Source organism: Chanos chanos, chromosome 8 (genome assembly GCF_902362185.1).
Source record: "Chanos chanos chromosome 8, fChaCha1.1, whole genome shotgun sequence".
Taxonomy (NCBI): Eukaryota; Metazoa; Chordata; class Actinopteri; order Gonorynchiformes; family Chanidae; genus Chanos; species Chanos chanos.
In genome coordinates this window covers 11,887,716-11,912,156 of record NC_044502.1, presented here as the reverse complement: position 1 = coordinate 11,912,156, position 24,441 = coordinate 11,887,716, and the positions used below count along the sequence as shown (strand labels likewise).

The following is a 24,441-nucleotide window of genomic DNA, read 5'->3' as shown; positions in this document are numbered from 1 at the left end:
ATTCATTTCACTCTAATTATGTTTTTTCTTCAATTCTAAAATTTTAAAACTCAAAGCAGGTTAATTAGACATGTGATTTTGAGCATAGTGATACAGTGTCTAGCTGACTGTATCAGCGAGGAGGTGAAGCTGCAGTATCCCCTCCACTACCCTAGAGGACGCTAAAGACTTCACGGTGAGGCTATAACAGAGGTCAGTTCTAAACAAAAGCACTGCGTGTGATGCTAGTTCTGCCTAGGAGGCCAACAAAAATATCCATTCTTCTTCAGCAGTGAATGCCAAAAATGATACAAAGAGGAAGAAAAAAAACAAGCTTCATTATCATGAATGGAAAATGTGATAACAGTTTGAGCTGTGTTGAATTTGAGACCTCTTTTCTCAAAAGAAAGACAAAGAGTAACAAGCCAGTAAACATAAAAAATAAAATAAAAAAATAAATTACATAAAATTACACATAAGAGATGTATATCCATGCTATAAAGAGAAAAATGGAAATAATAATAATAATAATAAAAACCAGACAATACCTTAATATTAAAAAAAAAAAGAGCAAAAAAAAAAAAAAGGAAAAGAAAAGAAAAGGAAATTAAACAAAGCTGAATGAAATTTGTATGGCATAAGGATTAGATGTGCTGCTTTAAGTTGCAGGACACACAGACAGAAAGACAGACACACACACACACACACAAAGTGCTAACACAGCTTGATGCAGGGGCAAAAGTTAAATGTTCCAGTATATGAAGAGATGTGTTTGATGTGATATCATATAAGCATGAGGGTTACTATGACGATAACCGTGCCTGGAAAGGCAGTACCTGAGCTGGTCTCTGACAGAATCAATGACCAGTGTTTTATGCCTTTTTTGTTAACTAAGAAGAAAAATCCAAGACAAGAACAATTTGTTGTACTTTCTTATCAACAAATTAAGAGGGCAGCAGGGGAAAAAAAACCCTCAGGTTTGACTTGTACTCTTATTTCTTATCAGTCTTCTGGGAGAAACTAAATACTTCTTGTCTGCTGGATTTTTCTGAGAAATGAGAATTACATGATAGGGCTCTATTAACTTTAAATAGTCATTTAAATGGCTAAGACTCTACAGACATGTCTTGGCCTTCTTGGTACAGAGTCGCGTATACAATTCTGATTCCATGGAACTTTCAAGACAGCTAGCAACAACAACAGCCTCTAAGGTCATTCCAAGGTCATCCCAAAAGCTCTGTAGCTTGGGAGGGTCTTGAAACAAAGAACAGTTATTGGAGAGTGTATAAATGCATAAAACTTGGAGCAAGGAGCAGCATGGGGAGACTGGAGCAGTGTAGTGTAACGTCAGAGAACTGAGAATCAGATTCAACTATCTAATCTGTAATGCACTTTTCCATGTGTATTCATACATCTGTGTATTTATACATGTATAATGACATTCAAGGAACTTTTTTTTTTTTCTTCCAGTGGTGAGGTGTGTTTTTCAAATGCTATTCCAAATGATACATCATTATTTAAATATAAAAATCAACCATTGACTGTAATGAAGCTTGTAAGTGTGTTGTCCAAAGTCTGACACTCCAGGTATAATACTAGGGATTACCTCTCTTTACAACAACCAGAAAAGAACAGCACAAAAAACTAAGGCACGAAAATGACACAAAAAAAAAACCCTAAAAAAAAAAAAATAAAAAAAAAATATCATTTTTAAAAAGTCCAGTGTTGCAAACTGAGAGAAAGAGCGTGAGCAGAGAGGACTAACTCACGTTACCGTGTCTGCGTCATGGCGAAAATGAACTCACGAGTGTGAGCAGTTCATGTAAGTTGAACACAGTTCAAACAGCAGGGAACAGAGGAAACAGAGACAGTTACGGTTGGCACAAGAAAAGAAAAGAAACGGCATGGTTTTGGTTTTCCCAGGAAGCATAACAGACACCGAAGAACAGCAGCATTGTGGCTGCACCTTGTTAACAGTAAACCTAGCGAGGTTATCGTACAGAGGGTGACACAAAGTATACGTGAAGTGTGTTTAGATGTGTGTGTAAGAGGGTATATATGTGCTAGTCATTCACTCATAGACCTCTCTAAGCATTGTAAAACAACAAAGTAAGCACCGCTATTTCTGCAGTTCAGTTCTGTCGCCAGCCTCATGGATCAAAGGATCTGAGGGCAACCCCACTCACTGAAAATGGGTTCTGAGCTCCATCTCTGGGTGACGGAGGTTCTCCACAAACTGCCGGTACCGTTCTCCGCAGACCGACCCCGTTGGCTTCATTTATACGTCCTGGCAACTGGGCTAAAAAGTCTCCAATGTTTCCTTATTGCTTTTCGTGGGTACATGGGTCAAACAAGGCGCTCCTCTTTGTCCAGGAAGTCGAGTTCAGAGAGGCCACTCAAGATGGTGCAACATTCAGACCACTTTAGCACAAGCTGTCCAACTGTAGGGCCTGGGGTTGGTGGGGTGGGGGTGGGCTTGGCACTGTATGTGCGAGCACGCGCGTGCATGTGTGTGTATGAGTGTGAGGTTATCCTAATGGGATGCTGAGATGTTCAGTAAGGTTACTGTTCGAGCTGTTGGTTGGCTGTCGACTTGCTCGGCAGTGTCCACGTAGGAAACATACACACTATGTCCACCACAGACACACACGTGCCTGCACATGCATACACACACACACACAGACACACACACAAAAAAGTACAGGTTTGTCTGGGCTGACGGGATCCTCTGGGGGGGGAGGGGGGGGGGGACAAAAACAAACCCAAAAAAACACACACACACACACAAAAAAAAACAACTTCCAAATGCATTCTACACAGCAGCGAGAGAGGGCCAGGTCATGCAGGCAGTCCAACAGGGGACCGCCACGCCTGACCCACCGTCCGTTTAGGATCAGGCACCTCCATAGGCAAACCGAGGTTCTGGAGTTGAGTGTCAGAAAGTTCTCTCTTTTTTTTTTTTTCCTTTTAAATATTTTCGGTGCGTTTAAGTAATCCTTCAAGACCCTGTAGGAATCTTCCAGTTCACAGAGGCATTCTCAAACACACACACACACACACAGGCTTGAGTGGCCATCTGTGGACTGCACCTTAGAATATAACTTTTGACTTTTTTTTTTTATCTTTATATAATGCATTTTAAATATACACACTCCTCAGCACAGCGAAGTCTACAATCAATAGCTCCAAAATAAGAAGTAGAATGACGATAACAACATAGTCATCACATAGAGTATCAGTGGCCGTCACTAGACATTCATGGTGGTAATTGCATATGTACATAAAAGTCATTTTAAGCCCTTGACCCTTGGGGTGAGGGGTCATGGAGCAGGGCTTTAGGGTTCTGGGGGTGTTATCTGAGTCTCTTCTCAGCTGAGTAAATGGACATGTAGTAGTCGTTGCTTCCCACCGCCAAGTGAGGCTATGGAACGGAAGGAAAAAAAAAAAAAAAGAGGAGAGGAGAGGGAAGAAAGGAAGAGAGCGAGTTGGGTTACAACAGAAGCGGAACAAATGATACGATACGTGTAATCTGTCGCTTAATTTAGTAGTATATCGGTAATCGGACACTGAAACGTCTCAAAAATGTAACTGAATATGTGCGGGATAAGATTACTTCAATAGATGTCAGAAATGTGGTTTAATATTTCATTACGAGATGTGTGATCTATGTTACAATAAGGTGGGGCTGTTTTACAAATCTGTCATTGCCGCTTTAAAATCTTGCCGAGTTATAACCGAGAGCTAAAATAAATGTCACTCAAAATTACCGTATTGTTAACTGATTGGCCAAATAAAGCTAGGAGGAAGTGATGTCGGTTGGCAGGGGCAATTAAGTGTTTCTTACCCAGTAGGGGTGGAAGGCTAGGCAGCTGATGGCCCCAATCCTCTGTCCCATGAAACCATCATAGTACTTAATATTGTTGATGACGTCTCCATTGGAGTTATACACAGCAATGAACTGGTTCATGGAGCCACTGGGGGGTGGGGGTTGGAGTTGGAAGGATGGAGGGAGGGAGGGGGGAAGAGAAAGAAAGAGAAGAGAGGAGAGGTGAGCATAGATAAGTTCTGCGGAGTTAAACACCATTCTGCTCTATGAAAAACAATATCGTTCCGTCTCACAAAGACAATTCAGGATCTCTGCGGTGCAGTTTAACGCCATTAGAAAAATGAAAACTACAACCATTCATAGCGCTGACTTGCTACCGGGCGAAGTGATAGTATTCTTGGTGCGTTTAACGAGAAACATGTAATTGCTCCCGATGTTAATGAACCGACAGCTAAACATGAATGAAGGAAGATGATTGTGTCCTCAACTGACCAGGCAAAGAGGTTAGCTTGTGGGTGGATGTCTAACGCTGTCAGCCCCTTTACCGTCTGCAGGACATTCACCGACTCCGCTGTCCGTGGCTCGAAGAACCGCACGTCTCCGTTTACGCTGCAGAGAAAAAAAAACCAAAAAACGTTTATGCATGTGTTAACACACACACACACACAAACTGCCCCCCCCCAAAAAGAGACCTCGAGGCATCTTGGGATGAGGAAAAGTGGCCAGTGAGACATACCCATATGCAGTAGTTCCAAAGTTGAATAATAATCTCAGATAAACATCTAATTACGCTTCTAAGCCAAATACCTCATTACATTCATAGTGTGTTCTATGCAGGTGCTTCATTAGAGCACCGTGCATCCAGATACTAAAGGAACCCCAGAGTTAGGAAGAACCACAGAAAATGAATTCCACATCATCTCTTAGCAGATTCCCCCCGGTGTGCGTCTCAGAGCTAGCCGGCTAACGGGCTTAGTGAGGCGGAGAACACATAGTGTAATCCATCTAGCTTCTCTCCAGCTCGCTAAAGCCATTATACGACTCGGGCGCATTCACGTGATCAAATGATCCTGCTCAGCAGCTCAGCTGCTGGTCAGCTAGACGTCTCAGGAGTTAAGTGTTTTTGGTTGTGAGAGTGAGGTTAATTTGCGGCTTAGCCTACGCCGGTGAGGATCTGAGAGCGTAGGCGGCACTTCACTTTGTGTTTATGAGGATATTATCTCACAGACTGATGATGGGAAGAAAAAAAAAAAGGTTTAGAACGGGAGTTCACAAATACAGCTGAGAGAGAGAGAGAGAGAGAAAGAGAGAGAGAGAGAGATGTAAGTGGATAGATACCCAGATATAATAATATTATATCTCCTTTATATTATACAAAGATATAAAAGAGAACTCATAATCAAATACAAAGCAAGACAATGTACCTAACACTGATGATCTGGCCGTCAGCCTCCTTCTGTAGATGTGCTTTGACAACCCAGGCTCCATGTTCCCGATAAGTCATCACACGACTGTCCACACACACACACACACACACACACACACACACACACACACACACACGAGACAACTTAGTCATTTCACCTGTATATACCCCTCTAAACACAAATCAACATATGTAACAGTTCACAATCCAAAACATTCAAAGGAAGATGTTTAATCGCAGGACTATTTCTCTCCTGTAACTCTGGGGGGCACTAGAGGAATATGTTTAAACAATGCCGAAAGGGCAAGAGGTGCTCCTGTAACCATGGTTACGGCAGACTGAACAGAGGGGTTAACATTCATTTTTCTCAAGTCTGGACTTTGACGAGTGTTCTTGAGATCTTTCCGATAACGCTGGCGAGAAGGGGAGATGTTTGCATATGAGATGTAGAGGATAGATATTGTGATTATGTGACTATCAAGTTGAGGAGGGAAATATTCCATAACTACTGCTCCATTACTTGGACATGAAGCACTTAACAGTCTGGAGAAACCACCTATTTTAAAAAGCAAGCATCTTGCTAAAACAATAGCTGACCCAGACATCTGAATACATAACACCTGCCATCTGAAAAGACATAAAAGACAGCTTGTGCAACAAGCAAAGGCAACGGAAAAAGGGATCTAAAAGTCTCCAAAAGAGAGTTGTAGAAAGACAAAGAGAAAACAGAAACAAGGTGAGAAAGAGTAAAGGATACGGATGAGTTTCGAGATGCTGGTCTCTTAATTTAAGAGGAAGCTGGTGCTAGTAGGCTTTTAAAAAAAAAAAAAAAGAAAAAAAAAACGGAAAAAGAAAAAGCTAGCGCCTGAGGGAGCACTTCTATTAGCATTATTTAAAGATTCATAGCCCATTTTATGGCTTAATTGCACTGTTTTCTCACGGATGGGAGGGGACTCTCATAACAGGCGGGTAGACTGGGACACGTTTGATGACTAATTGCCAAGTGAACACACTAATTCTCCTGCACACAAACACAGTCATGAGCGACGAGGTGAACAGCGTGTGTGCTTCACGATGCACTGCTACGCAGACATGTGGTGAGAAAACGCTGCACATTAAATTTCTGACTACTGCGAATACAAACTCAACTATAACTGAAATGATCACCACATGAAAGATTATATAATGGTTCACTGGCTCTCTGTGTGTGCACAAAAAAAAATCTAGCTAATGATCACACTATCTGACATCTAATGAAAAAGAAAAGACATACTCAGATACTAGACAAAAAAAAACCCCTACTTTCTCCCTGTATGCTTAAGACACATAGGCAGTTTCCAAACAAAACCATCTAGTGTTCAAAGTATATCATAATGCTGTTTTTTCTTCATATGATTTGTTCAGTTATAACACAGAGAATACGTATGAACATGCCATTTTCTATGACGGACTCATTTAGCTGTAATGGACTTGTTCCATTCTATGAGCAGGAGACCCGACTTGCATAGTTAAGGCTTTGAGGCACGGCTGTCTAGTCGGAGGCACTAAACCAGAGACTGATCCAACGGTGTGGAGTGCGTTAAAGGGTTTGATGGAAACCAACAGGGTAGGGGTGAGAACAGACTTACCACTCGTTGGGTCCCAGTCTGCGATCGTATACTCGTACGGAACCGTCACCCAAACCGGCGACTATGAGAGAACGTTGAGGATCACATGACAGGCTTGTCACACAGCTGTCTGCGCCTGTCAGGATGTCCTATCGGACACACAAACAAACAAACATGTATGCACACAAACACAAACTCATCTATAAACACCACTGTGGAGTGGTTGCCAATACTACAGTACAGAGACGCCATATTATGTCAGTGTGTGACTACAGATCCTTGTTGTGGTGTCTAAGGAAGGTGTTTGTTTGCAGAGTTGGCACTGCGTAGGAAGACACGGTACCTGAGCCTTCATCTCCCTCTCCGTGTCCCAGATGCGGATGACGCGGACGTCTCCGGACGTCATGAGGAGTCCGGTCTCCTGCTCCCAGTCCACCACCATGCCGGCACCTTACGGGGGACGAAACCAGTTTTTACTGTTGCGCAACACACACTTACAGAAACTGCCCTTTGAGACACGCTCACAAGCAAGTGTACACACATGTGCACTCTCTCTCTCTCTCTCTCTCTCTCTCTCACAATCACCACCAAAGCCCCTCTCTTAGTTGCTGATTTGATTAATGCTTTGATTAAGGCCCCTTTTCTCTGACACTGAGAGATCTGATCTGCTTAGGCCTCTTGAGTGACTGATATTTAGTGCATCAAAACCTGACACATATTGAATTGAATCAATGAAGAGATTCAAAGAGGACAACAGAACAGATATAGGAGCGCTCACAGGCCTCTTCTTTTTGAACACAGAGATCTTGATATTTCTTGTAATACAAAAGATTGTATAGTTATAGCTTTTAACATAAACGATTACATTGTTGTTACATTGTTTATCATGATTGCTACAATGATTATCTTAAGGGAGCATATTATTTCTCCAACAATATCATCATTTGATTCCTGAGATAAAGCAACTGGTAAAATGCAAAAACAGTTGCTTACAATTGAGTCAGCCAATTATTTTGTCTCTTTTTGTATTTCGCTCACTCCTCTCACAAAACGACACTTCTGCTAGCTTCAATTCTCCATTCGCATTTTAGACAATGCCAAGAGAGACGACCGCATCTCATTTATCAAACATATGTCTGTGTAAATGACATCAATGGCCTTTGTGTCCAATGAGGGGATTGAAGCATGGGATTTAAATGGCAAATTTGAATCATTTTTGGCAAAAGTACCTTTGTTAGGAAACAAAGGGCATGGCGCATTCAGGGCATTAGCTCTGTTCTGGCTCAGACCTCTTGTTTTGTGTGACCTTGTGTGAAACCATATGGACAGTATGGATGAGTGGGACAGCATATCAGTCAGTGGGGGGGGGGGGGGGGGGGGGGGGGTAAAGGTGAACCCCTGTGCTGTCAGTCAAAGCCTGACAGTAAATCTCTGACCGGCTTTAGAACTGAGAAGGTTAACACGCACAGAGGTAAATGACTCACAAACAAAGACTGAGCATAACGTTATCACTTATGGAGGTATTTACTTTTTAAGTTACTTTTCACAGGTTTTAGCATTAAAACGTAAAACACAAGAAGTGAGTAATAACTTAGTTCAGAGCTCTATCAATGGTGGACTGTGGGACTGACGAATGCTAGTGCTAATGACTAACTGAATGAATTACTGAGAGTAAAGCTTAAATAGCCTGTTTGAATAGTCACTCCTTCTCATGCAGCGCTACTTGTCATGTAGAGTGTATGTATGTGGTTGTATTATTTAAAGAACCCCCCCCCCCCCAAAGTTTCCATAAGTAATTCTGTTAGCTTGTTTAGCTGTTGGAGGACAGAGGTAGGACACTTGGCTAGGGACATTACAGAAGGACAGCCAGCAGTCCAACTGCAGCTCTGAGTGTCTCTGAATAGACAAGTGTGTATATCTCCACTCAGCAGGGTCCTCAAAGTCAAAGTGTCCCCACACAACAGACCTGATACAAACACACACACAAACAATCTTCACATAGCACCACAAACGTCTGACTTCATTCAAATGTCTTTATCCAAATTCAAAACTAAACTGCACCTTTCCCATTTATAACCGGGGAAAAAGTAATGATAATTTCTTTTTCCACATTCAAATCCTTATTGACCTCTTACCTCTCTCTCTTATCAATTACGAACGTCTAAGGAGACCTTTAAGAACTAATACCACAGGATTTGGAAATTAATAAAAAAAAAAAAAAAAAAAGAGACAGACAGAAAAATGACTCCTTGGTAACCCGTTTAGCTTAACACTCCAGAACTGTCCATCTCCCATCTGAAGTTCAGAATCTTACACCGGCTTCCAAGTCCCTCTTAAGAGTAGCCAAATTTTATATGGAGCAGGACACAATTTTCCCTGGGCCAAGTGTGACACTAAAACAGACCCCACAGACCGGTGCCCTACTTTAGAAACTTCTGCCGTGTAGTACACCGCCCCCCCTGCCACCCCTACCCCAAAAGGAATAAAACAAAATCCATAAAAATCCAAAAAGTAAATCTAAGGTGCTTACATAAAAACTCTGTCAATCTGAAGAAGACGATGATTTATGGTACTGGTGCCGGGGATCAATTCTCTGGCAAGTATTGTTTTGCCATGTTCAGTGATGTGAACAACATTTAATAATCTAAACAAACAACAACAGCTTTGAACATATTACTCCACTACCGCACTGACTTTCTCAAAATTCAGGTCGGTCAAGTCTAAGTCAAATTGAAACGCATAACATTTTCCAAATACCCCCCCCCCCCCCCAAAAAAAACAAAACAAAAAAAACCCAGAAAGGAAAACATGGTCCACTCCAAATTGAGAGTCTAAACATCTGTAGACCAGCCTAATTAGGTACACGCTCCATCTGCCCGAACACAGGCGAGACAAAGAAATCCACTTGCTCAACAAACAGAGATGATGGTGTTAATGATATCAGCTACGTATAATGAGTCCAATTGATTCCCACCACAGCCTAAAGACAAACACTGCATGGAAGTCAGGCTCGCTCGCTCACACACACACACACACACACACACACACACACACACACACACACACAGCATACAAATACGCACTGGTCTGTAACACTGCTGAGAGAATGATGACCTTATTTGGGTAGAGAAGCGATTTCATTTCATACTGTCAGCTAAGAGTTAGATGCTTTAAGCTGTTTGTTGAGGTGAGGTTGTTAATGAGGCTATTCAGAGAGAGTGTGCTTGAAAGAAACTTTACCGGAGATACCCGTTAAAAGAAGTTCATTTTCCATGGTACCATATAGTGTGGTACAGTATTATTCTTTGGCTAATGCCGGGTCTACGTACTACCATGGTAAAGACATCATTTCAATCATATTGTGAATATTTCATTGAAATGTCAAAAATACACAATGGGAATCATTTCTGTCAGAGAGAGTGTTGCGTAAGGTGATTCGTCAAGAAAACCAATGAGGAAAGTGGTGGAAAATGGGCTCGGAAGAAGAGATTGGACAACAAATGGCTTAGTTTTTTTAGTGCAGCCCAAACACAGCTCAAAAAGAAAGAGAAGAGTGGAGAGAAGGGAGAAGCACTCACCTCCCTGCTTACTCCTGTCAAGATAGATTGAAACCCGTCGGGCTAAACCTGTGAGAGGGAAAGCAGAGGAAGACAGAGGGATGGCAGGAGGGCAGGTCAGTACAACAGCCAGAGGACACCGCCGCGTTAGTGTATCCACACACACACACACACACAAACACACACAAACAAACAGACGCGCGCGCACACACACACACACATACATATACACCCACGCACGCACATGCAGACACGCACACAAGCACCCACGCCCACACAAACATGCACGCACGTACTGTATGCACACCACACACACACACACAGACACACACACACAAACACCGAAACAATACATTACACCCAGTCATCAAAAATAAATCCCACACTCCAAAAACATAGTTCACACGGCTGCACCTGAAACCAACTGCACACATGCACGCGCGCGCACGCACACACTCACGCACGCACACACAAACCCAAAGCAGCAGTGTGAAAGTGAACAAGGCCGTGCTTTCCGGCTCAGAGCCAAATAACGGGGCGACATTATGGCCCAAAATGTCACCACTCAATGTAACGCAGGCTTTCCTATTCAGAGAAGAAAACCCGAACTCCCCCCCCAATAGCCTATAAACACAGACCACTTCGTCCCCCGTAGCACAGGGACCGAGCCCTCAGGAGGCGTAGCAATGAGGACGTCGCGGGTCCGAGCGACACGCGGCGCGCGTGTCACGTGGCGATAATGACAAAGAACGACTTCAAATAGAGTCATTGATAGGAAACACAAAGCCTTGTTCCGCTTCACGTAAGGGCCCGAACACCAAAACAAATGTAAAAAAACAACAAAAAAAACATAAGCGGCACAAAAGACTTGGGAGAAGAATGGAGTGTGAACAGTCAAAATGAAGAAGAAGAAAGGAGAAAGGGGCCGTTGATGCGTTATCCTGGGGAAGAGCGCTCTGGGAGGGCTGAGACTTAAAAGAAGAGTGGTCGTAGGCGGGCAGGTATAGATTCACTAAAGCTCCGAGGAAGAGCAAAACCAAAAACAAGGCCAGTGATTGGTGCTGAGGAAATACCCTAAACCAATCAGCTGATGCATTGCTTGTTTAACAGTTTTGTGCTCGCTAGAAGCTTTACTATGATGTGACCCATTGAGTGTGGAGAGGTGGTGTCAATCTGTAATTGGGAGGGAAGTGTGAGAAGTCTTTACCCAAACTGAGCCTCGATGAGACTAAGCATATTTTTAGCAACTCAGACTAGACCGTACCCTCAAAGCTAATTCAGTCTAACCTATGCTATATAAACAATCTCACATTTCTTATTAGACTTAGAGTGAACACGTGTACAGGAGCTCAACTGGGCCAGCATTTATGTCATCACTTTTAAACCAAAAATTCAAAACTTGTCCACTGAACGGCTTAAGACCTGAGCCGACGAGGAGAAAAATGAAAAAAACCCTTACAGACAAAAAATACTAAAAAAATGGAGTGTGGAAAGATTTGCTCAGAATTTTTTTTTTTTTTTTTGAGAGAGGGGGGGGAGTAAAACCCCATTTTTGCTGTAACAGGAGCACTGCATATGTGACAGCTGCCTGATCAGAGAGGGAGGCTGTGGGAGTCCGTGTGCTCAGGCACCCCCTGACAGCAGGAGATCTCGTGGCTTCATTAGGGAGGAGCGCATGGCTCTCCTGTTCTGACTGTGATGGAGAGGCTGACTGTGACCCTGATTGGCTGTAACTGCCTGGCATGTAGCTTCCATGACCGACATGCTGTTTGCTAGCCTTGTTCTGAAAAACCTGACCTCAACTCAACTTGACTTATCTTCACTTCCAAACGTCCCACAAGCTATAAATATGCAATTAAATGATGGTGGAGAACTTAGCTGCGACAGACCACGGCTCATTGGGATTGAGCTAAAACAAAATGAAAACAAATAAAAAAATAAATAAATAAATGAAATAAAACTAAATAAATAATAATTAAAAAAAAAGCTTTGGTATCCTAGTCTACGTCTAAGTGCTGATTTGTATCTCTAAGTACTAAAACACAAAGTTCACAAAAAAACGATTTGCATTTTAAACCCAAAAGACTACAAACTAAGCTTCTGAGGCATCTGAGGGCTTCCATACCAATGTTTTCCCTAGAATCCCGACAGATCCCTGAAGTCTGGAAATTCCCTCTGATTTTCCCATAGGTTGGCAGAGCTGAGCGAGGGGGAGAGGTCAGATAAGGAGAAAACCCATGTAAATGATAGAAGGCGGGAAAAACGTGCGGGAAGTGATGAGGGAGTGTTCTCTATCTCTAAAACTATGTGCCTCTGTGTGTGTGTGTGTGTGTGTGTGCGTGTGTGTGTGTGCACAGACCTCGTGTGGTGGGAAGCATATCAGACAGACCCTGCCACGCTGTCACCATCTCAGGGTTCCTCTGGTCCGCAAAGTTCTTCCAGATTCTCAGAGCTCCATCATCTAGCGCAAAAAAAAGACACATCCGTTACATACAAAGACAAGTAATGACATCATTTCTGTTTGGATTGGCAGGAATGATAGGGGGTAATGTGAAGTATACAGTATAGACATGGGTAAAAAAAAATTCCAATAATATGAAGCAGGCACACTGACCAGTAGCAGTGAGCAGAAGTGAGCAGTCATGTCCGTTCAGGTACTCCATAGCTGTGATTCGTGTGTAGCGTGGGTTTCCGTTGTAAAAATAGTCCAATCTCTCACCCTTTTCCCAGTCCCAAAAACTGTCAGGACACACATACAAGCAAACGCATTGTACATTATACACACCATAGAAACACAGTATAGTAGGACATTACAGAAGTAATTCCTCACTTCAAAGATACACCAGATTAAAGAAATGTGTGAGCCTTTGGGATCCCAATTAGCGCTTCTCTATGGAGGTCTGTGTAACTACTGTGTTTTTTTTTCCAGGGTTTACCACCAATTCGAAACATGGGTAGCCCATTTCTCTGGGCAGTTAGCACATTACTAACAAGGTCATTGACAGCAGAGAGGATAGTTAAACTGCTGGTGATAATACTGTGTATCAAATCCGTCCTCACCAGATGCTGTCTTTATCGGCTACTGCGATACAAGGGTTAAATGGGTGGAACTTGACCACGGAAGGCACACCGGGATTCCTATTAATGAAGATCTGGTCGTCCAATCGGGACACTCCTAGAACAAGGGTAGGGGCAGACAGACCAGTCCGTCAAATAGGAGAGACATGTGAGGCAAATTCAAGAATTTCAGTTTCTATAGCAACAGTCTTCTAGAGTATATAGGCCTGACAGATTCTCAGTTTGATTTTAAGCAAAGAAATGATAATAGATCAAATGAATAAATAAACAGCTCAAAAGCAATAATGGCACTGGTGAATGTTACATAATCTGTTGTATAACTTCGATTTTGGCCATTTGTTTTATCCTAAGTGCACACTAGATACGAGTCTTTACTTTGAACATGGCATTTCAAATGAAAATATTTTAAACTCTGGAGGACCAAAAGGCAGGAAAGGCTTCGAAATGATTTGTTCCTTCAATACTGGTGACATATTTTGAGGCCATAAAATATGCAGGGTCGTCAGTCTTTTGTGATATGTCAGCGTGAAAAGCCATACCCTCATGATTAGGTGAGGAAATTTCCCATTTAATCATTAAACAGTGTGGCTGAGATTTAAGAGGGAACAGTTTACAAAACGAGGGGTGGGGGGTCAAACCGTCCAAACGGGGTCAGTAACAGGGAGAAGAGAAGCAGAGGGTAGAATTTGGGTTCTATTCTAGTGGTTTTGCTGGGGCAGACTGAATGAGGACACCCCTCACGATCTTTTGCCAAGTCTGAGCTGTTAGAGGAGAGAAAAAAGGGGGGGGGAAAAAAGGATGAAGGGAGTGAGAGACATGTGAGCGTGCGCTTGAGTTTTGGAAATGACGCAAGAGAGTCCTGAGAGACGCTGTGTGTGTGTGTGTGTGTGTGTCTGTGTGTTTGCCCGTGCGTGCGCCGGCCTGACGTGGGCATGTTATCTATTCTGTTTGAGACTGTGCAGCGTACAGCAGGGCAGCCAGACAGCCTGAAATCTTTTATGTGTGTGACTCACACGCCGTAGTAAGGAATTTAACCAGCCGACTGAGGAGGGGAGGGGAGGGGAGGGGAGGGGGTGTGTGGGAGGGTTAGCTCATCTACTAATCTCTCTGCTTAATACCACCCCTTAAAAGAAGGGTGAAAACAAAGGGGGGAAAAAAAAATAAATAAAAAAACGACTCACTGGAGTCCCCAAAGCAGGCCGTCACCACACATAATCAGTAGTTTACATTGTGTGGAATGGTTTCCTTAAAGTTAATGAAGACAAGTGTCTGAGTCTGTCCTCCCATGAAAAATATGACACTGGTGTTTATGAACACTTGCATTCGCTGGACGTTGGAAAAACACAGGGTGTGTCACAAAGAGCTCATGAGCAAAACTGAGAAAACCATGTCATTGCAAGTGGAAATAAGATGACAGTGTTAGATATGTTAAATGTGCTTTAAATCACAATACTTTCTTTTGTCCTTAAAAAGTACTTGGACAATCATAGCTGCGCAAGTGCATCACAATTACAATAAACTTCCAATTTCCAAGTCATTAAGGTTACTCAGAACCCTACTGTTAAACCTTATAACTGAGTATTCAGTGTATTACATACTGTTTTAACAGTAATTTATATCTATGGAATGATCTGGAGTTACGGTTTAATCTAGTCTAGCCTAGATTAATGTTCATGTTTACGGAGCGAATCAGAAAGCCATACGGAAAACAAACAACTGAGTGTACTATTGCAGCTGTCTGCTGAATATGCAATTTTGTGTCCTAATCTGGAATGTCCTATTTCCTGTGTGCTCTTGTTTTTGTCCTCCTCACACATGGTAGTCACCTGACCTAAGTCGAGGTGAGGGAAACTTGCATACGTATCTCATAATATGTGCTTACAGCTTAGTTAGCATCAACATCTCACTCTATCATTTCACAGTGTTAACTAGCAGTGCCACACAGCGTAACGCCTTCGGAGGACGGTGCTGTTCACGTGATAATACCCTTGCGAAAGTCGGTGAGTGACGGTGAGCAGTGAGAGGCAAAGGGAGTCGGAAGAGCCACTGGATTGCACTTGATGGTGAAAAAGAAAAATTCAACACTGGTAAACCTTTCTTTTCAGTGGTTGTGCATTTTCTGTTTACTGACTTGAACAAATATATTCAAAATGCTAAATACGCGCACGTGCTCAACCGCCAAAACATATCGAATCAAGTTATCCAAACTGTTCTGATGATAATCAAATTCTGAACTGTTTGAAAAGTGAAATTATGTAACGTCTTAACGGTTTAATAGCTTGAGCCAAGATGAAAAAAAAAAAAAACAAGAGTACACCTTGACTCTTACACAAATCATATTCATGTTTTATGGTAGAACACATTAAAAAATAAAAGATTTTGACAGACAAAAAAGCCTGAAAGAGAAAATAATAAAAAGAAAGTATTTGAAAGGGGTGCAAAGAGTCTGAAAGAATGTTTTATATAAAAGAACTGATTTCTATTTTGCACAGAGAGAGAGATAGTTCTTAAAGAGTGAAAAGGAGCGTTTTCTAAAGAGCGGAAGACTGATAAGATTGGGAAAGGGAGAGTTTATTCTACTGTGACACAGACATGAATGAGGTTACGGATGAAGGTTTGGAGGAGGTTGCCGTGGTTATTAAAGTTTGGAGACGTACCTCTCTGAATGATGCGCTGACTTTGTCTGCGGACACGGGCGTTTCTTAGGAACCTCCACTCTCTTTCCTTACGAACCTGACTCTCCATATCATGCTCCTCTGGAATCTAGAGAGAGAGAGAAAAAGAGGGAGATGAAGCATGCTATATAAAATCATTCCCACCACACACCGCTCAAATTGCATGCAGTCATAAAGAGACAATATAGAGATAGTCACAAACAGACAAATATACGGTACTGTTTCCTGAACAAAGGATATATTCTTATCTGTCACCAGTGTTCCACTCAGATGTTCCATCTCTGTTACTCCTTCTCTAATCTTTTCTCTCTCTCTCTCCCTCACTTTCTCTCTAGACAATCATAGAGCAGATGCAGTGTAGTTTTATGCCAACACTCCCTTCGGAGTCTTCACTGTTTTCAACACAGTGAAATTAACAGCTGGGACTGAGACCAAACGGAAGAACGAGAAACCATGTTCCATCTCCTCGCCCATTCTAAAAAGTTTTGGATTTTTATGCGTCCTTTTCCCTCTGGTTTTTTCTTACCACCCTCCCAAATACTGTCACTTTCCCCTTTCTTTCTCATTCACTCATTTCTAACTTACTCTCGCTCTCTCTCACTACCTCTCCTCATTAGAGTAACGTGTTGCTTACTCCGTGTCACGATTCACCGTAGTTCTGATGATAAAGCTGAACAGAGGGCAACTCTTCATGTCAGGGCTTTTCTGTCCTCCTTCCCACGGTGCCCTGAACGGGGAAACCACCGCTACAGCTAATTAGCGCCTATCGATTGCACGGTAGCAGAAACCCCCTAAAGATAGTCACTGAGGGAGGGGGGGGGGGCAAACCTAAGCTCCTTCTTCGTTCTACGATCTTGGATGGAGACTGAACATTGCTCCTGGAGTTACAGAGCAACGAATCAATCCGCTAATGAGAGTCGATGAAGTACCTGTTTATTCCTGAGAAACAGGTGGCAGGACCCGAAGCACAAGGCTGAGCGTGACTTCCCCGCTCATTTGGCTCGAATTCACAAAGCATTTTAGAGCAGGGGAGGAAAAAAAAAAAAAAAAGACTTCTCTGTATTCATATAATTTCTTTGTCAGCCTGGTTACAGCGGCACGAAAGAAACGACAGAATAAGAGGGGAACATTTGCTCGGCGTTTTCAGAAGTCATTTCCAATGTGTATTGCTCCTTCTGGAGGTAATAAGATAATAGTAAAACCGGGGATAAAGATGAAAAGAAAAAGAGAAAAAGAAAAACGACAAAGAGAAAACGAGAAGAGCAAAAAAAACCCCCCTCTGTCTTATATTAAGTTCCCTACTGAAGCTTACATTTTTATGGTGTTTTTCACATGAGGCTGCGTGTCCGCAGAATGAGACGCTGTTGCTGGGTTTTATCTGTGCTAGCGTGCGATGGTGGCCGCAGATTGAAGTGAACTTACTGTCGGGATCAAGCATTTCTTAAGAGTAAATACCTTAAGCTCTAAATCTTCTTCTTTTCATCTCAGACACGGGCAGACACTGCTCTGCTCTGCTCTGCACTGCACTGCAGCCTGGACTGCCGGTCCACACATTACCATTATTGGCAGGAAGCGCTAATAACAGGAGGATCACTGTAATGGACTTTAATGGAGCTCTCCCTCTCTCTCCCTCTCGCTCTCTCTCTCTGCTCACAGTCACTTCTGCTTATTAAAGCACATTTCCAGACCAGCAGTGGCCGATCTGCCCGCTGAATGTTAAACAAGCCCCCTGCATTGCCACATGTGCCTACATATGTCCTTTCTGTCAGATACACATAGTGTCACAGTCATGAAAACGGAGAAGGGAGGGGCGGTATAAGAAAGAGAGAGAAAGAGAAAGAGACAAAGAAAGGAAGACAGAGAGAAAGAAAAAATGAGAAAGACTGTAGTATGCCATCTTGGACGTCAGTCTCATGACACTGGCTCTGAACTGGGAGCGTGAATGTGAATGAATATAGTTTCATTTTACCTGATGGCTATTTAGAATATATGTTAATGTTTATACATTTGCAAGTCTTAACAATGAACACGCCCGAGGCGCCCATCGCATGTGCAAACAAATGCATTTAATATGCATGTCCACATGATTGAGAACAGGACAAAACAAAGCAAAACAAAACAAAACACAAAAACACCCACACATAACAGACCTATATGGACCAATACATCATTACATCACAAGCATACAGCGCACAACCGTATTATTGTGTTTTACATGAACCTTTTCCACAAACCTATAATAACATATGTGAATACACACACACATACACCTGGACAGGCACACGCACACACACGCACAAAACCTCCCTATAATAACTGCACAGCCATTTTTTTACGTAAGGAAAAAAAAAAAAAAAAAAAATTTCAAACACCCACACTTGCTGACACAGGGGTATGATAGTCTGACCACACACTTGAGTGAACTGAATCTCGGCATTAAAGATGGGCTTTCTAGAGCACTCACAATCCTGCAACGCAGCACTCTGATACCTAACAGGCAAGCTTTCTCCTCGTGCTTGACTGTATCAAGTTTGGCAGGTTTAGCCAACCTAAAAAAGACAAGCTGACAGTCACACCCCCCCCCCCCCCCCCCCCGCCCCTTTCTTTATTTGAGTAAGACAGAAAGATGAAAAGATGTTTGAGAGGAGAACTAAGAGGCTTTGGCACGACGACGGGTCAAGTTCAAGTTCAAACGGACATGTACCCCAGGCGGTAACCCAATTCGATAAAGTCTTAAGTAAGACGCCGATGCCTCTTTACGACCCAAGTGACACATCTGTAAAAACGCAGGTATACAATGTCAGACTAACTTACAATTTGTCTAGTGAACTGTCATAAGGATTTATATCCGGTGTAAGAGGGCGCTGTGTAATATTGAGTCCTTTCTGTAATCAATTATAACCACCAGACAGGCAGTAAGGGTAAGGACAGAAATGCAGGTAAAGGAAACCAGACAAAGCTGTGTTCTCAATGGAAAAAAAAAAAAAAAAGAAAAAAAACCCAGACTTGTCCATATGGTGCCAGACAATTCTCACTGCACCACAACCTTGAGCCGAGACATAAAGACACTTTGCGAGACCTTAGATCGAACTTCGGAAAATGGCCTTGGAAGACTTTGGCTCGAGCTAGCGGAACAAATTGTGAGGACATTTCAAATTTGACTGAGAGCAGTGTTGGAAAATGTGTGTGTGCGGTAATGAGAGGGGGGGGGGGTTGCTCTCTGTCGTTCTATCTCTCCCATTCCTTCTACAGTGCATTATTAATGACATCACAACCCAGTCTCCCAATTAATCTGAGCTAGAGGCAGCTAGCAGCTCAGACTTGCTTTATTCCTGAGGTAATGGCATGTCTTCAGAGAGAGGTCGTAGTTAGAGCTATATAGTGATACATGTGCTACAATACCTGAGACAACTGACCGAGAGACTGTATCATTACCTCACATCAGAGTGCAGATGGAGAACACACTTAAACACAACCTCAGCCAGTAATTACTCAACGTGCCACAGTGGTTCCCTTTATTCATTCTCACAGGGTCAAAATCTGCCTGTGTAAACATACCACTAGGTTTGAAACAATAAGCTAGATTAATTCAATAAATCAGAACAGTTCTTACCACAGGCCCTAAATCTGTCTGTTGTAATAAATAAAAAAAAAAGAACGGTAGAAATTATGATATCAGAATACAAATATCATAATATAATTCAACTGCTCTCACTTGGACAGCAGTTGTACCACTAATTGAGCATAAGTCAAGCTGCCATTTTGGCTCCATGTCATATAATTACCATTACGAGGCCATTTTGGCTCCATGTTGAATAATGCCTATTACCATTTTGGTTACATTACCATTTTGGTTTAACAGTCTGATATCATGAATACGGCTCTAAAGCTGAGGTTCATGGGTTAATATAATGTGGTGCATAGATCTAAACCGGCAATTAATGCACCAAAATTATATTAATGTGTCCAGTTCCTCTAAGAAAGGGGAGAGTTGTACCTTCATCACAGGCTGTGCGAAATACTTGGCGCTCCAGTCGCACAGACCTGTCTGCATGGTCGCACTGATGAAATTCCTGTGACCACCTGTTTCGTCCCCATCTTCAGTCGTCTATCCAACAAAACACACACACACACACACACACACAAAACAGAGGACAAAAAACAAAAAGGACAGATAGACAGCCAGGCAAAAGCGGGGAGAGAAAAAATAATCAATGGTTATGATAATGACTGAGATAACACGAAACATTTATTTTGCACACAGATACTAAACGAAAGGTGCTTCAGAAGTTCTCTTTTAAAATTGAAATCACCCACACAATCATTACTTTTACAACATCTCTGAGAAACAATAAACAGACAAAAAGTATTACAGTCACAAAACTAAATGGCCGAATAGATTTGAAGACATTCCAGGCAATCCCCCCCACTTAGGCCAACAGTACCTGGTCGGGTCCTTTGTCGAACATCTTGCGCGTGCGTGGGAACTGGTGGGAGTGGGGTGCCTGCCCACCCAGAGTGGGCGTGTAGGGTGGGCGGGAGGGGGGCATGTCGCGGGCGGGGGGTTTGGGCACCTCGTTGGTGAGGCTAGAGCTGCTGCCGCTTGGCATTGGGGGGGAGCCACTGGAAGAAGATGAACAGCGATTGGATCTGTGGGGCGCACTACAACACGTAGGCCATAACACAACATTAATGCAAGTCAACCCGGGGCTCCATGCAAAGCTGCTGTATGTATTAACACACCCAAGGCCACACACCCAGGGCACAAGGATCTCATTTTAAAGAGAGACATCCCCAAACGGGTTAGTACAGCACAGATAACGTATGGTTGGTTAACACGCTATGAAAACATACAAACACCATAATTTCTCATGTTTTAATGCCCGCCACATTCATCTTATAAAAAAAATAAATAAAAAAGGATTACTGTGGTAGTCTTACATTTGAAATGTTAGTGTTTTTTTGATTAAACTGTAGCACATGGGTTGTGATGGTTCGCTCAGTTTGGGGAATGTGCGTAGGCGTGTACTGTGGGTGTGGAGGTGTTGTCGTGGGTGTGGCCACTCACCCAGCTTGGTGAATGTGTGTGCCTTTGCTGGTAGGACTTGCTGGTGCTGACTGGGTGAGAGAACCGGAGTCCAGAATCCTCTGCGGCCGTGCATTCATAGTCGCCTGAAAGACACAAACAGTTCTCCCTCAGATCTCTACACGGGTCATTCTCTAGAGGTTGGATTAAAGAGGAAAGCCAAGTGACCAATCCCCTCTCAACTCTTCTCCTCCGCATCAAGTCCAAAGGACAAAGCTTCTGCACACAGCTACGTGTTTTTTTGATATAATGTCAGAATGATACTTAGGCAAAAATATATAGATCTTTATAATCTACTTGGTGTAACGGACATCATTAATAGCTACCACAATCAAGCAAACGTCTCAAGTTTAAAACACAATGAAAATCCTTTTTTGGACTTTTTTCTGTTGCTGCCAAAAATAGGCCGTATCTCATTAACCCAATGCTTTCCAAGAAACCCAGAAACTGACTGTGTTGAAAGAAAAGGTGGTCTGTCCACAGATGGAACAATTTTCTCACACTGGAGCAATAGCAAACCTACTCTCCGTAGCACTCAGTGGCCAGGGAAAAATGCTCTAATACGGATGTTAAGAGAGGAATATGACATTAAACAGACACAAAAGAAGCAATGAGAAGCTGATGAGTACAGAGCTGTTTACTAAAGCAGTAGAGGCAAACTTATAAGCTATCCAAATCCAGTTAACAACCGTACAAGGGTTTTTTTTCCTGCCATCTGGAGTTTCTCCTTTATTTGATTTCTATGCTAATTCTTGTGAGCTGAGGGGTTAGACTGGAAGTTCGCTATAGCCGCTCTGAAAATGCAACATGTTTGTGGTTTCACACCCACGTTAATTGCCTGTGTCTGGTGCCCGACTCTTCATTAAAAAGAAAAACAGATAGAAGGAAAGCAAAGGAAAGGCACTTATTATGGAAATGTGTTCTCTAATTTGAAAGAGGCTTTATACCTCAGAGATGAAGAATTAATTGGATTGAGAGACAAGAATGTCATTATCACATATTTCAGTAATTCTACAGCGCACTGTAATTCAAGTTATAAAACACAAAAACTGCAAACCTATAGAAAGATATTTATATGCACAAACGCACACACACACTTCCAGAAACACACACACAGGCACACATACACACACACATGCACGCACACACCTTTTAGGTGCAAGATTGAATAGTGACAGTCCTTTTTACTGTAATAACTCACAATACCTTACATCAATGATCTCTTTTCTCTTTCTTTTTCCATTGTTTTTACCCCGACTGCAGTATTCACGGATGTTTATGACACAGAGCTGACTATAATCCGTTGAAATGGGAGCCATAAGACAAAGCAATGAGAGCAGAGAGAAAGTGAATAGCTCCGGCTGATTGGGTGACTCTGTGGTTTTGTCTGTTTAGGATTATAGTGCAATTAAAAAGAATGGCATAGGTAAACATAGGAGAATGTCATTCACGTTGAATATTTTCAACAATGCATCTCCGATGTATACTGCCTATAGTATGAGTCAAAGCGTTGTTTTTTACTCAGATTTAACTTCAGACTCATTAACGGTGCGGACTGAAGAATGTTCCGGACCAACGTCTCTCGTTAATGACCCGAGGTGCACCGGGGACTGACGCGGTGACAAACTGGGTGTGAAATGAAAAGAATTCGAGTCTGTATTCACAACGGGATTTTCGTTATGTCCAAAGTTGTTGGCGTTTCTAGCTTTACTTAACTTTCGCGTTCCCCCATATCGAGACGGCTGACGTGTTGGTATCTCCTTCCACGACGTTGAGAGGAGGGCGCTGTGGGGGGGTTTTTGGGATATTTAGGTAGGCTTGGCAGTCGCAGCACTGCTCTGAGATATTTTCCATCCTGTTCTGTCTCCTCCATTCTCTTGATTAATTCATCTTCCAACAGCCTCCTAAACAAAGCTGTGTGGACACAATGATTGCTCAGAGATCCCGGTGGACGGGGGATGTGCCGCACTATCCTCCTAAGTGCTCAATTATTAAAGGTGGATGCAGACATATCTTATGAATAAAAAAAAAAAAAGGGAGATCGCTCTTTTACCATGTATATTAACATAAAATGGTGCTCTGATTGGTTAAAACCAAAAATGATGATTCAAGGACAATGGATAGGGTCCAGTGCAGGCAGCTTACAAAGTCCTGTAGTGAGCAGACCTCAGTGAATTACTACTGTATATACCAGCGACTGGAACACTGACTGGTTCACTGAGTTAACAGAGTTTTCAATAAAGTCAAACTTTAAAAATGTGTTATATTGTCCTTGTCTAACTCATTGCAGCAGAAATTAATCATTACTTCAATATTTAAATATTTAAAAATTAATGAGTCTTGGAGATTGTGATAATTAGACTTCAACCATGTATTGAAGAGGTACTCTATTAAAAATATATGGTGACTAGATTTTTTTTTTTTTATATCAAGCACTAAAGCACTTAACAGATGCGACTTTTTCTTGGGAGAGACATACACTTCAATTACAAGGATGCAGAGGAAAGGATTCTACACAAATAAATATTGGGTAGATGTTTGAGATTGACTCTCTAAGGTACAAAAGGGGCCATACTCTGTGATATTTGGTGAATAAGAACTAAAGCTTGCTCTGAATGCTAAACTGGAGGCTAAGAGTTGTATTTAACCGTGACTCTGGGTTGGCATTAACTTTAAGCATGTTGTGTTTTTTTTTTGTTTTTTTTTTTACTTTGATCCTGTTCTTCCTTTTCCAAAATGCCGGGGTGTGGGGAGCACGCTCCTAGGCGGCGCCCCTTGCGCGTACGTTAGCCTCTTAACAGGCTGCCCAAGGCAAACACGATGGAGCCGGAGAAGTGAAGGAGGCCAAAACAGGCCTTTGATGACAGCTGTGATACGATCAAGATAAATTCTCTACAAATCTTCGTTTTCTTCCCGATCCTTTAAAAGAAGAAGAAAAAAAAAAAAGAATAAATGGAGGGGGTATTTCTGGGTGAAAGCGGGTATTAAACGTGGAGTTTCGGACCCCGTCTCCAAGTACCACTGATCTTGTCGAGGATCTGGGTTCTAGCTGGTTTGGCTCAGTAAGGAATACTAAGTAAGAGGACTTTGGCAGTAGTACTTCAATGCTTTAAAGGCTGTCAGTCAGAAGGATGGTGAAGAACTCTTTATGCAAGCTCTCTTTTCCCTGAACTCCGCGGTCAAAGATAATCCTGCTGCAGCAACAGC

The 24,441-nt window shown here is 42.4% G+C and overlaps 1 protein-coding gene across 1 annotated transcript in view; it reads right to left on the bottom strand.

The window, feature by feature from the left end:
* Positions 1 to 2,766: 2,766 nt before the first annotated feature.
* Positions 2,767 to 24,441, bottom strand: part of rptor (regulatory associated protein of MTOR, complex 1) — a 105,205-nt gene continuing 83,530 nt past the window's right edge. Inside the window, exons 23-36 of the mRNA XM_030782217.1 lie at positions 21,217 to 21,320; positions 20,594 to 20,771; positions 20,146 to 20,256; positions 16,131 to 16,236; positions 13,456 to 13,570; positions 13,010 to 13,134; positions 12,755 to 12,856; positions 10,417 to 10,464; positions 7,182 to 7,288; positions 6,860 to 6,987; positions 5,230 to 5,316; positions 4,298 to 4,414; positions 3,824 to 3,953; positions 2,767 to 3,400 (exon numbers count right to left, since the gene is read on the bottom strand). Of these exons, the coding sequence (XP_030638077.1) occupies positions 3,332 to 3,400; positions 3,824 to 3,953; positions 4,298 to 4,414; positions 5,230 to 5,316; positions 6,860 to 6,987; positions 7,182 to 7,288; positions 10,417 to 10,464; positions 12,755 to 12,856; positions 13,010 to 13,134; positions 13,456 to 13,570; positions 16,131 to 16,236; positions 20,146 to 20,256; positions 20,594 to 20,771; positions 21,217 to 21,320 (1,527 nt within the window). The 3' untranslated portion in view covers positions 2,767 to 3,331. The remainder of the gene's footprint in view (positions 3,401 to 3,823; positions 3,954 to 4,297; positions 4,415 to 5,229; positions 5,317 to 6,859; positions 6,988 to 7,181; positions 7,289 to 10,416; positions 10,465 to 12,754; positions 12,857 to 13,009; positions 13,135 to 13,455; positions 13,571 to 16,130; positions 16,237 to 20,145; positions 20,257 to 20,593; positions 20,772 to 21,216; positions 21,321 to 24,441) is intronic.